General features: G+C 39.7%; 1 protein-coding gene across 3 annotated transcripts in view; it reads right to left on the minus strand.

Moving 5' to 3' along the window:
• Window positions 1-781: 781 nt before the first annotated feature.
• Window positions 782-14,414, minus strand: part of LOC143282645 (transmembrane protein 50B-like) — an 18,999-nt gene continuing 5,366 nt past the window's right edge. For all 3 annotated transcript variants that reach the window (XM_076588296.1, XM_076588297.1, XM_076588293.1), the window contains exons 5-7: window positions 14,333-14,414; window positions 13,270-13,330; window positions 782-9,484 (exon numbers count right to left, since the gene is read on the minus strand). The exon at window positions 14,333-14,414 is cut by the window's right edge and continues 11 nt beyond it. In XM_076588296.1, the coding sequence (XP_076444411.1) occupies window positions 9,439-9,484; window positions 13,270-13,330; window positions 14,333-14,414 (189 nt within the window). In that variant the 3' untranslated portion in view covers window positions 782-9,438. The remainder of the gene's footprint in view (window positions 9,485-13,269; window positions 13,331-14,332) is intronic.

Below are 14,414 nucleotides of genomic sequence, written 5' to 3' on the forward strand. Positions count from 1 at the left end.
AGGAGGAAGAAAAGGAAGAGAAGAAGAAGAAAGAGGAGGAGGAGGAGGACAAAGTGACAAAAAATGGTGCGTGCATATGTATTTGAATGCATGGATGTTCGAACTGTGCAGTTCAAACAAGTGTGAAAAACTGCTGTTACACGTACAGACATGAATGAAATTGATTCCGAGTGTGTAGAGTGTGAATGCTCGCGTGAGAGTGTGTGCGCGCACACGAGTGTGTGATGAGCGCTTTGCCACCAAAGAATCATCACAGGCAAACGACAGTCACTTCACGGTGCATCAGAAGCACGTTTTGCTCACAGCTTCAAACAAGTGTTTTTCTGTTGCCTGGTGTGTTTCATGACTCCGTTAATCAAAACTGATGTCCATACTAACTTTTTACCTTTTCTTTTTTGGGGTTGGGGTGGATGGGTTGGTGGGTGGACTGGGTCTGGGGGTGTTCGGAAGGGTAGTTGACCCTGTTTGACTTTCATGTTTTTCAATGAAACTAAAATGGGGTTACGGTCACCGCATACCAGCGGCCCACGGTTTTACCACCATTAAAATCACTCATAATTATACTGGGGCAAAAAAACGAACGACTTGCGAAAAGTTGTGATGAAAAAAAGTCTATACGTGTTAAAAACAACAGCACACACGAGTATGACATTGCTGGCTCACCGTCAATACACATACACACCTGCGCGTGCACACACACACACACTAAATACACACCTACACACGCGTGTACACACTACCCACACACATACACACATTACAGAGACATTCAAAGCGACTCTACACCAATACCTTTATTGCAATAAAAAAACAAAATCCTTTCAATGTCCACATCTCTAGTAATAATCATTAATATTTTGCAGGTGTCTGAAATTGTGACATGTTAATACAGATAATTATCTTATAGTTTTTTTCTTTTGGGGGTTCAGAGAGGGATAGTACTGGAATATATAAATTTTAGTCAGTGTGTATGTGTGCATGCATGTGTGTGTAAGCACGCACGTGTATGCATGCACGAGTTCGTGTGTGGGTTTGGTTGGTTTGTTTGTTTGTTTGTGTTTTTATTTTGGTTATAAACAACAGAAATCGTTTCCACTGAAAAACACACAGGATATCAAAGAGGTGATTTTATTTCCCCCCAAAAATCATCATTGCTCTTTTTTCTGGAAACATGATTCTTCCTTTGAAAAGATCATGATCATTTCTCTGTAAATTTTCTTTAATCCTCTCTGAGAACAGGAGAACACAATTCTTCTTATGAAACAATTATTTCTCATAAATTTTCATCTTCTCCTCTCTGAAATGACACTCCCTCTGGAAACCAGACATTTCCTGGAACCACTCTCTTCTGTTATTGTTTTCCATTGTACTGTATTTTATTCCATCGTACTGAATATCACTTTTTGTCACAATAGATATTTATGCGTGACATTCCAGGTCCTCACAGTGGTGACAACATTTTTCCATTACCAGTGGGATAGTCAGTCGATTACAAAAGGCATTCAAATGACAAACATGAAATTTCACACACACACACACATACACACACACACAAACCAACACATGTGGCAACCTTAACACTGAAGCTAATATATGAAGGTGGGTTTCTTTATTTTGTTTTTAAATTAGACACAAGAAAGTTTAAGGGCAGGCAGCTGACTGATCCATTTGTCAAGAACATGTGGGCAATCACTAATATGCACACACACACAAAAACACACCAAAAAATACAAAACAAACAACAACAAAAAGCCCACCAAAACAATACACAAAAAGACTACAAGAAATAATAACATTTAAAATTTAAGCCAGTAAATATGACCTGGAACGGAGTCTATCAAGCACAGAAATCAATGCATGATGGCAGCGGCACAGAAACAAAACATCACAGAAGACGATAACAACAGCAACAATAAAAAATCATGAAAAATACACAAATCCTTATCAATCAGTGTCATTTCCATCTGAAGACAGACAATGCTTTAGAGATGAGGTTAAAGTTTAAAGTTCCCATATTGTTTCACTGCTCTAAGGGCAGTGAACTTAATCCAGTGTGTCTAGGGCTCAGCATTGGAAGGCAGGGCCCAATCCTCTCCTGCAATTCTAACTGCCCCCTCCCCCCACTGTCCCCACAACTGGGCTACCCATTTACACCAGGATGGAGTGAAGAAAATGGGAGGATAGTGCCTTTCCCAAGGACACAACACCATGCTAAAACGGGGCCTGGAACCCTGATCACTGGTCAACACTGGACCACAAGTCCAAGCACTAACTGATTCTGCCAAGGCACATCCTATTCATGGACAACTCATTTCAAATAATGCACTGTACATCCACACAACCTGCACGTTTTCACAGCCATACAAAGAACAATTCATTGCAAAACACTGAACACAACAAAGCTATCCATTGCAAAAACCTTACACAGGTCAGCAAAGATGACGGTTTAAAGTTCATTTCTGAGCTTGTCAAATGACAACTACCTGAAACTCATTGGTTTTTGTGATGCATGACCAGATGAGATGTTATCTATGGTTGACAAACACTAGAGCAAGAAATAACTACAATGAGATCCGACACAGAATGCAATTCAGGACAGAGAGCAAAATAAGGCATATGCAGAGTTGTGTGCGTGCCTGTGCATGTGCATGTATGTGTACCTGTATATGCGCGTTTGTGTGCGCAAACAAGCATGTGTATTTTTTGTATGTGTACAGAGGAGGTAATCTGTGTCTGTGTGAAAAGAGTGCATGCATGTCCTGAGCTGTGTTTATGTATGTTAGCCCTGCACAGTATGTCTCCCAAATGGACACATATGTACAATATACATGTATCATGTGTACATGAATGTGCATGAGAACATGTACAAGCACATGTGCATACTTCAGAGTATGACACAACAGAAGAGAGACAAAAAAAGAGCAATGCAGACGGAGATAAAAACAGAAAAAAGAAAAAGAGAGAAGAAAAGTACAAGCATTAGCACTTGCTCAAATGCAAGAAACAAAAAAATATGTTGATAAAACTAAAAGAAGAAAGAAAAAAAGCAGCTTCAAATGATCTTACAGACCATTCAAGTCATGATTTCTCCCTGAAATCTCCAGCCACAACTATTCATTACACGAGTGCCCTTCAGAGCTGAGACTGAAGTTCACAGCTGACAACACATTCCTGTGCTTTGAAAAAAGAACCAAAAAAACAACCCAGGTCTGAGGAGTGGTCAAACACACATATACATACAATAATAAAGACAGCCTCCATACACACAAACATACACAACGCATACAAAAGAAAAACCAACAAAAACACCAACTGCACTTTTCTTTTTTCTGCAACTTGCTACATTTTCTTCAATCACTCATCTTGATAGCTATTTGAATTTGAATCCCCAAATCAAGTAACTTGCATGCAACCTAAGTTTTGAAACTGAAAAATGCCATTTTTAAATATGCCATTTTTAAATTGCAAATGAGTTTTGTGGATGGAATTTAAAAAGAAAACAAAAAGAGATCAGTCCAGAAAGAAGAGCAAGTCACAAAGGTAATTTTCTGATGACTTGCCATGCCTTCATTTTCATCTAAAAGTGATATTTGACAAGTCAGTGATTGAGTGAGTGAGAGTGTGTGTGTGTGTGTGTGTGTGTGTGTGCGCGCGCGCGTGTGGATGAAACAGAGTGAGGTATAGACAAGAGGTAATTTCTAGCACAGAATTCCCAGATGTGTGTGTGTGTGTGTGTGTGTGTGTGTGCGCACGTGTGTGTGTGAATGAAACAGAGTGAGGTATAGACAAGAGGTAATTTCTTGCACAGAATTTCCAGATGTGTGTGTGTGCGCGCGCGTGTGTGTGAATGAAAGAGAGTGAGGTATAGACAAGAGGTAATTTATAGCACAGAATTTACAGATGTGTGTGTGTGTGTGTGCGTGCACGTGTGTGAATGAAACAGAGTGAGGTATAGACAAGAGGTAATTTCTAGCACAGAATTTACAGATGTGTGTGTGTGCGCGTGTGTGTGTGAATGAAACAGAGTGAGGTATAGACAAGAGGTAATTTCTAGCACAGAATTTACAGATGTGTGTGTGCGCGCGTGTGTGTGTGAATGAAACAGAGTGAGCTATAGACAAGAGGTAATTTCCAGCACAGAATTTCCAGAAGGCAGGGATACCATTCATATTGAAAGACCCTCAACATTTCCAGCCGGGGAGGAGTGTGTATGGAGTGGGTGAGGGGGGGATAGTATAAAGCTAAACACAATACAGAACTAGTTCATGTTATTAAAGCTTAGCATGAAGTGATACAATATAAAACAAGGCATTACAACTGCTATACGGTACAACAGTATAAAACAATGCCAGTACTAACAATGCAGAACTACACAAAGAAAAAAATGAACATTTAGCTAAAGCATCTTTCTGGGGGAAAACCCACTCTTTGTTCTTTAACTGTCACACAAGATGTTGGGGTTCTTCGAACAGAAAAAAACTTTGCTGTTGTTTTCATATAAACACACTACATGATTAAGCCAAGACTTCAAACAGTGAATATGGCAAACTGACACCACTGAAGTCCAAATGTACTGCACAATACAAAATGACCATTTATTGCAAAGTGAAGAACATGTACTGTACAGCGCTGTTCATGACCTTAGAACCAAAGCCCCAAGATGACATAGAAAGAAGTTACATACAACACACAGAGATTCACAAACTCTTCAGTTTCCCGAAGTAGAGATCTATCTCTCGTTTCCATGTTCATTAGTTAATGACAACTGTGAACAAACACAGCTAAGCCAGCGCATTTTTGTGTTTGCACATACTGTACTGAATTGTATTATTATGCTTTTGTCACAACTCGTTTCTCTGTGTAAAATTTGGGGACTGCTCTCCCCAGGGAAAGCATATCGCCACAAAGCATAACCACCCCAAAACATATTTCTGTTGGTACATATCTGCTTCACAATCAAAGCCTCTTTTCTTTTCCACAGAATTCTGCAACCCTTTTGTTAGCATTATGCGCTAAGTGCATGTTGCATAAAGGACCTCGGATAATCATCTCATCCAAAAAACTATCACCCTGACTATCACTCAAGGTCTAACAGAGGGGGAAAATGAAAATCCTGACCTGAACATATGAGTCAAACCCTTGGACACTGGCTTCCAAGCTGGGTGCATTACTACTAGGCCACTGCTCCACCAGTGACTGAACAGCCCCAGATAAACCAGTGCATGTTGTGTATGCATGTGTCAATGTGAACAGCCCCAGATAAACCAGTGCATGTTGTGTATGCATGTGTCAATGTGAACAGCCCCAGATAAACCAGTGCATGTTGTATGCATGTGTCAATGTGAACAGCCCCAGATAAACCAGTGCATGTTGTGTATGCATGTGTCAATGTGAACAGCCCCAGATAAACCAGTGCATGTTGTATGCATGTGTCAATGTGAACAGCCCCAGATAAACCAGTGCATGTTGTGTATGCATGTGTCAATGTGAACAGCCCCAGATAAACCAGTGCATGTTGTGTATGCATGTGTCAATGTGAACAGCCCCAGATAAACCAGTGCATGTTGTGTATGTATGTGTCAATGTGAACAGCCCCAGATAAACCAGTGCATGTTGTGTATGCATGTGTCAATGTGAACAGCTCCAGATAAACCAGTGCATGTTGTGTATGCATGTGTCAATGTGAACAGCCCCAGATAAACCAGTGCATGTTGTGTATGCATGTGTCAATGTGAACAGCCCCAGATAAACCAGTGCATGTTGTGTATGCATGTGTCAATGTGAACAGCCCCAGATAAACCAGTGCATGTTGTGTATGTATGTGTCAATGTGAACAGCCCCAGATAAACCAGTGCATGTTGTATGCATGTGTCAATGTGAACAGCCCCAGATAAACCAGTGCATGTTGTGTATGCATGTGTCAATGTGAACAGCCCCAGATAAACCAGTGCATGTTGTGTATGCATGTGTCAATGTGAACAGCCCCAGATAAACCAGTGCATGTTGTGTATGCATGTGTCAATGTGAACAGCCCCAGATAAACCAGTGCATGTTGTGTATGTATGTGTCAATGTGAACAGCCCCAGATAAACCAGTGCATGTTGTGTATGTATGTGTCAATGTGAACAGCCCCAGATAAACCAGTGCATGTTGTGTATGTATGTGTCAATGTGAACAGCCCCAGATAAACCAGTGCATGTTGTGTATGTATGTGTCAATGTGCTTTAAGCGTGCTGTGAATGTAATCACAAACTGACCACCCTTCATATCGCTGGTCTTCAAACTATTCTACAGGGATTCCAAGACCTCTAGACTCTTTTCAGAAACAATTTGGACTGGTTTTTTCTTTTTAAGGTGGGGGTGGGTACATTTTCTAAATTGTTAAACTCTTTCTGTATGAACGAGAAAAGGGATGACAACGACAGTATTTCACCACCATTAAAATGTTACAAGCAGAAAGTTCTGACACTGAATAGGTGGATGAAGTCATAGAATACTGCATTTCTAACCATGAAAGTTACAGGCTGAGCCATTGTGATTCAGACATCCCCAGGACATCAGATCTCTGCAGGGGAAAGAAAGGGAGAAGACAACTGACACTATACCATCAACATTGCAAAACTACCATGCGGCTTACTACAAGAAATCTGTGGATGACACTATACCATCAACATTGCAAAACTACCATGCGGCTTACTACAAGAAATCTGTGGATGACACTATACCATCAACATTGCAAAACTACCATGCGGCTTACTACAAGAAATCTGTGGATGACACTATACCATCAACATTGCAAAACTACCATGCGGCTTACTACAAGAAATCTGTGGATGACACTATACCATCAACATTGCAAAACTACCATGCGGCTTACTACAAGAAATCTGTGGATGACACTATACCATCAACATTGCAAAACTACCATGCGGCTTACTACAAGAAATCTGTGGATGACACTATACCATCAACATTGCAAAACTACCATGCGGCTTACTACAAGAAATCTGTGGATGACACTATACCATCAACATTGCAAAACTACCATGCGGCTTACTACAAGAAATCTGTGGATGACACTATACCATCAACATTGCAAAACTACCATGCGGCTTACTACAAGAAATCTGTGGATGACTGCACAATCTGAAAAAGAACTTGTCAGAACAATTTCACATCAGTGCAACATTAGAACAAACTGTGGCCTGTTGTAATGAAAGCACGAAAGTTGGTATGGCTGACTTTAAAATAACTAAAAATTGTGTGAGACAGAAACACTGAGCAACAAATAAGTACTCTGACTCGAGGTGAGATGAAGGAGAACTGCTATATTGAATCAAATAAAAAATACTGACATAATATATCAAACTACAATAAAAACACAACCAAATACATACTGTAGTCCTTAAACCACACAAAAAATCAAACAATGCACATTCAAAGACACAAACTGACAAAGAAAATCATTTTCTCAATGCTCTGACAACTACTATCCGGGTAAATGCAAGATGCTGCAACACAGGCTGCACTCCCATAATCTGAGCGTCCCTACAACAATGCTGAGTTTCTGAACACACAGAAAGGAAAAAGCAGTCAGTGTCTGCATTAATTCATTCTGCAAGCAGCCACTGTGGCGAAGTGGTGTCATGGAATGATGACTGGGACTCAGACGCTGGTTTGATCCTCATCACAGGTGGGTGGTTTTGTTTTTTATTTTCAGGGGGAGGAGGGGGGGGGGGGGGGGCAGTGCCCGGCTGCTAACCAGAGCTGAGTGTGCTATGGGCTCAAACGGGAAGACTGGGACCACTTCGTTGAGGGTCATCCATTTCATGAATGCGACTTTGGGAGTGTTGCCCAAATTTCCTGACCAACACTGCAAGTGGCTGTATCTCTCAGCCTGGTTGACGCTCAGACAACACATTATTAGAGTACAGCCTTGTCAGGTAGTCCCAAACCTAAAAAGGACCACCACCCACTGGAAACAGCATCTTCATCACCCCCATCATTATTCACTGACATGCAGATAAACAATGTCCAAAATTCTGGAGCACATACACACACACACACACACACACACAGAGCATTGATGACTTATCACATACATGTCCAGGCTTCATCCAAAATGGCAGGACAAGCAAAATCACCATGTTTACCTTCAGTTTGTCACGATGCTGTATCATTTGTTAGAGTATTACAAGCCAGTATTAATTTTTGTTTTGTTTTTCTTCTTCTCATCCTAACTTTCTAGAGAAGGCATGTAAAATTTTATGCTTACAGTTTGTAGTATCAATGCTGAGAATATGTACCCGATTTCTGGTTGATTGGTTTCCCTTTTGTTTGTTTGGCCTAATCAATCAATACCACCACCACCACAACACTGGAAAGAGTGAGACAGACAGACAGACACAGAGAGACAGACAGACAAAGAGACAGACTAAGATAGAGAGAAGGGAGGCACTAAAAGTAAACACAACTCTTACTATTTACAAAAAGAGTTAATATGTGGGCCATGGTGGTAAGTACAAAAAAATATGTACACATCAGAAAGTTAGTGTTTGAACTGATTGACACTAGTGTTCAGTACACTTACCGTCTGAGAGAGGAACAAGACTGATAACATATGGCTTATATATCATCACTGACTACTGTTCCAGGTCAATACACACTTCCCCTCTCTGGAGTATCAGAAAAAACAAATTAAATTGCCGTGAATATTCACAGCTTGTCTCAAGGAACTCCGCATTGACACTTGTTCCTTTTTAATCTGTGATCAGACATTACTGAATAAATTCCAGGCTATACAAAAGCCACTGTTTCCACCAGATACATAGACCAATGGGCATGACAGCTACAAATGAAGGTGGAAAAACGTGTGCTTTTCAATGACGACAGAGGTGTTTTCTCTGATCAAATGGCTGCACAGAGCAAGAGAGAGAGAGAGAGAGAGAGAGAGGGAGGGAGGAAGACTGAGAGAGAGAGAGAGAGAAAGAATGAGAGAGATCCATATCATAAAGAGACACACAGAGAGGTGAGAGAAACAGAAAACGTGAGGAAGAGACAATGACAGAGAGAGAAATACAGAGAGAGAGAGAGAGAGAGGATTAGGAAGACTCTCCTTTCAGAGGAGAGAAGAAGAAGGAGAAGAAAGAAAACTACACAGCTCACAAACCTGACAACAGCACACAGAGTCAACTGGAGGTCCATTCTCATGTCTGATACAGCAAACAGACCAGCAATCACATAGGAAATGACAACAACCCATCATACAGAAAGAAAAAAAGGTTATCTCCATAATAACCATCCCCCATGTACACAAAACATACACAAGAAGACCAGAGCGATGCTGTGTAGACAGAGTGAAGAACATCCCCATTCACAGATGATCAAGAACAGTTCCCCCTCCCCCATGGAGTGACAGCCCTTTTTTCTCTCCCCCTTTTAACCCCACAGGTCCTCGGTGCGGCCAAACTTGAACACCATAGCACTGAAACACCCACACATCAAGCCACAGCTTCAAACCTCCATCATTGTTCAGTGTGCTATTTATACATCACACAAATCAAATCTTGCTGCTTTTACTATATAGCCAAACTGAATGCAAAGGGGCCATTAATTTCAGGGCTAATTACCTGGTCAATTTTTACAAACTGCAGTTGAGTGGGAAACCAAAACAATGTTAAAAAAAAAAAAAAAAGAATAAAGAAAAAAAAAAGTAAATTAAACCAACATTAAATAGATGGATTCATCCACATATCCTTAAGTCCATACAAACTTTACATCAAGTTAAAAGTACTGAATATGTATTAAAAAAAAAAAGAAAAAAAAAAAAAGAAACCCACCCAATTCATCCACGTCTGGTTGAGTCCAAACATTTACCAAAGTTTAAAAATACTGATTTCCTTCAGTATCAGTTTCAGTAGTTGTTGAAAATGAATATCTGGGTCACATGATGATAAACTGCTATCAGTATTAGACTATTACCTATGATTATGACTGCAAAATAGTTACAAACAATCATAGTAACTAAAGCTTAGTTGAAATAAACAAAACGAATAAACACAAAGCTGTTGCACATTCTACACATGAATATAATTATACATCCATGGCTTTGAAAATCCGTACAGGTCTGTAAAAAGAACATACACATGCATATGTGTGTGCGTGTGTATTTGGAAATGTTCCGCCAACTCCAGCCTATATCTGTGTGAGGGGTGTGTTATATGATGTATGCACCGCTTTTCCAATCCATGATGTTTGAGAAACTTGTCAGATATGACAAGAGAACAGAAGCCAGCATTATACAGCTCATAGCTTTAAACTGTGTTAAGCACAAAAGTTATTGAATGATAACTTTTTTCCTTTCGTTTTGCCTGCACACTCACTTTGCATATATGAGGTATGAGTTTCAGTTTCAGTTTCAATTTCTCAAGGAGGCATCACTGCACTCAGACAAATCCACATACACTACACCACATCTCCTGGACAGATCCCTGGCCGGCAGCATACCCCAACGTGCTTGGTCAGGCCTGGAGTGTATGCATATATATCTGTGGACCTATCAGAGTGGATTTCTTACACACAATTCATATATATCTGTGGACCTATCAGTGGATTTCTTACACACAATTCATATATATCTGTGGACCTATCAGAGTGGATTTCTTACACACAATTCATATATATCTGTGGACCTATCAGTGGATTTCTTACACACAATTCATATATATCTGTGGACCTATCAGAGTGGATTTCTTACACACAATTCATATATATCTGTGTACCTATCAGAGTGGATTTCTTACACACAATTCATATATATCTGTGGACCTATCAGAGTGGATTTCTTACACACAATTCATATATATCTGTGGACCTATCAGAGTGGATTTCTTACACACAATTCATATATACCTGTGTACCTATCAGAGTGGATTTCTTACACACAATTCATATATATCTGTGGACCTATCAGTGGATTTCTTACACACAATTCATATATATCTGTGGACCTATCAGAGTGGATTTCTTACACACAATTCATATATACCTGTGTACCTATCAGAGTGGATTTCTTACACACAATTCATATATATCTGTGTACCTATCAGTGGATTTCTTACACACAATTCATATATACCTGTGGACCTATCAGAGTGGATTTCTTACACACAATTCATATATATCTGTGGACCTATCAGTGGATTTCTTACACACAATTCATATATGTCTGTGGACCTATCAGAGTGGATTTCTTACACACAATTCATATATGTCTGTGGACCTATCAGAGTGGATTTCTTACACACAATTCATATATATCTGTGTACCTATCAGAGTGGATTTCTTACACACAATTCATATATATCTGTGGACCTATCAGTGGATTTCTTACACACAATTCATATATATCTGTGGACCTATCAGAGTGGATTTCTTACACACAATTCATATATACCTGTGTACCTATCAGAGTGGATTTCTTACACACAATTCATATATATCTGTGTACCTATCAGTGGATTATTACACACAATTCATATATATCTGTGGACCTATCAGAGTGGATTTCTTACACACAATTCATATATATCTGTGTACCTATCAGAGTGGATTTCTTACACACAATTCATATATATCTGTGTACCTATCAGTGGATTTCTTACACACAATTCATATATATCTGTGGACCTATCAGAGTGGATTTCTTACACACAATTCATATATATCTGTGGACCTATCAGAGTGGATTTCTTACACACAATTCATATATACCTGTGTACCTATCAGAGTGGATTTCTTACACACAATTCATATATATCTGTGGACCTATCAGTGGATTTCTTACACACAATTCATATATATCTGTGGACCTATCAGTGGATTTCTTACACACAATTCATATATATCTGTGGACCTATCAGTGGATTTCTTACACACAATTCATATATATCTGTGTACCTATCAGAGTAGATTTCTTACACACAATTCATATATATCTGTGTACCTATCAGAGTGGATTTCTTACACACAATTCATATATATCTGTGGACCTATCAGAGTGGATTTCTTACACACAATTCATATATATCTGTGGACCTATCAGAGTGGATTTCTTACACACAATTCATATATATCTGTGGACCTATCAGAGTGGATTTCTTACACACAATTCATATATATCTGTGGACCTATCAGTGGATTTCTTACACACAATTCATATATATCTGTGGACCTATCAGAGTGGATTTCTTACACACAATTCATATATATCTGTGGACCTATCAGTGGATTTCTTACACACAATTCATATATATCTGTGGACCTATCAGAGTGGATTTCTTACACACAATTCATATATATCTGTGGACCTATCAGTGGATTTCTTACACACAATTCATATATATCTGTGTACCTATCAGAGTGGATTTCTTACACACAATTCATATATATCTGTGTACCTATCAGAGTGGATTTCTTACACACAATTCATATATATCTGTGGACCTATCAGTGGATTTCTTACACACAATTCATATATACCTGTGTACCTATCAGAGTGGATTTCTTACACACAATTCTGGCACAGGCAACACTTTATTTGCCATGGGTTTTTTTTCCAGTGTGCCAAGTGTGTGCTGCACACGGGACCTTCACTTATCGTCTCATCCAAATGACAAGACAGTTTGATTTGGAGAAAGGGCAAGAGCGGGATTTGAACCCAGACCCTCACAGACTCTGTTTTGGCAGATGAGCGTCTCAACCATTCAGCAACCTTCCTCCTTGAGGTAGGAGAGAAGAGGGTGGAAGGGAGGGGCTGTGGGGGGGTGGAGAAAGAGAAAGAGATCATGAGTGGTTCCTGTAATTCAGAACTTTTTCTTCCATGTCAAGTGCTCTCAGGTTTTTGAGAGAAAAGGGCGCTATGCAAATGTACATTATCACAATCTATCATCATTATAAAACAAAGTGAATGTTCTATCCTCGTCTTTGTCCAGTACTCAACCCCCTTGCCCCCCGGAAACACCCCACACCATATCTCCTGCTCCCCCTCCAATCCCAACACAGGCAGCATTTACAATACAGTGGTTCTCCTATGCTCAAGAGAGATAATCACCATCACAAGGTTTTCCCAAAGCTGCCAGTAACATGTAACATTATGAACAGGATGTGTTGTGCTGTGAAAACAGAAAAAATTGTGTGTGTGTTTGTATGTGTGTGAATGTGTGTGTGTGTGTGTGTGTGTGTGAATGTGTGTGCACACTTATTACACACCTGAAGAAGATGAGAGCATTCTGCAGAAAGACAGCAACGCCAGGCCAGTCTGGCTCCACAACTGGAAGAACACGAAAAAATAAATTTGCAAACACATTCACATAAAAACTGTTTATTCCTTTTTACTACAACTACTTTTACTACTAATAATGCACACACACAAAATACTTGTGGCTTAAAAAAATACAATATAGTGTGTCGTAACTTAAAAAAAAAAAAAAAAAATGAAAGCAGGATGTTTTCTACAATCTAGGTTACACTGGTTGTCTCCCTTTTTTTGGTTTTTGGTTCTTTTACTATTTTTAGAGAGACAACTGAGGCATGGCACATGAACACCTTCACTGATTTTGTTTGGTTTTTGAAAGACAGACAACTCGAAGCGACAACTAAAGCATAGCACATCAATACCTTTATTAGTTTTGGTTCTGATTTTGTTGTGTGTGTGTGTGTGTGTGTGTGTGAGTGTATGCATGTGTATGTGTGAGCATGTGTGTGTGTGTGTGTGAGTGAGCATGTGTGTATGTGTGAGCATGTGTGTGTGTGTGTGTGTGTGTGTGTGAGCACACATGCATGCATGACAGAAGCCTGACTGAACACCACTGGAAATGACTGATGGGCACCTAAAGGGAGCTGTCAGTTGGCTCTAACCAGGCTGTCAGTCTGTTCTACGTATGATTCCTTCTTTGTAAAGCAGTTTGAGTCTGGTCTCTGACAGAATATGTGTTATGTAAGTATCAGTGATAGCTCCCCCCAAAACCCTTCTCTACTGGAGTCTTCATGCCGAGTGTATGCCTGTGGCTGGGTGAATCAGTGTGTGCGCACATACTTGACAGCATATGTGTGTTGTGTGTGCATGCATGCGAGCATGTGTGCACATGGGTAGGGTATATTTTGTGCTTTTTTTGGTGTGAATGTTCACATTTGCCAATGGTAGTATTGTTTTGGTTTGTTAAGATTATTGTACATGTATTGTTTTATGTGAGGCATCTAGAGCCCATCATGTGTGGAGTTTGCACTATATAAGTACTATTATATATTATCATTATTATCATAAGTAACTCACAATGAACCACATAGAACCCAAAGAGGATCCAGGAGGCAGCAATCAAGGCCCCAAATGCCAGCAAAAAGCCAATGAACAGCCA

This window comes from Babylonia areolata, chromosome 6, assembly GCF_041734735.1.
Source record: "Babylonia areolata isolate BAREFJ2019XMU chromosome 6, ASM4173473v1, whole genome shotgun sequence".
NCBI lineage: Eukaryota > Metazoa > Mollusca > Gastropoda > Neogastropoda > Buccinidae > Babylonia > Babylonia areolata.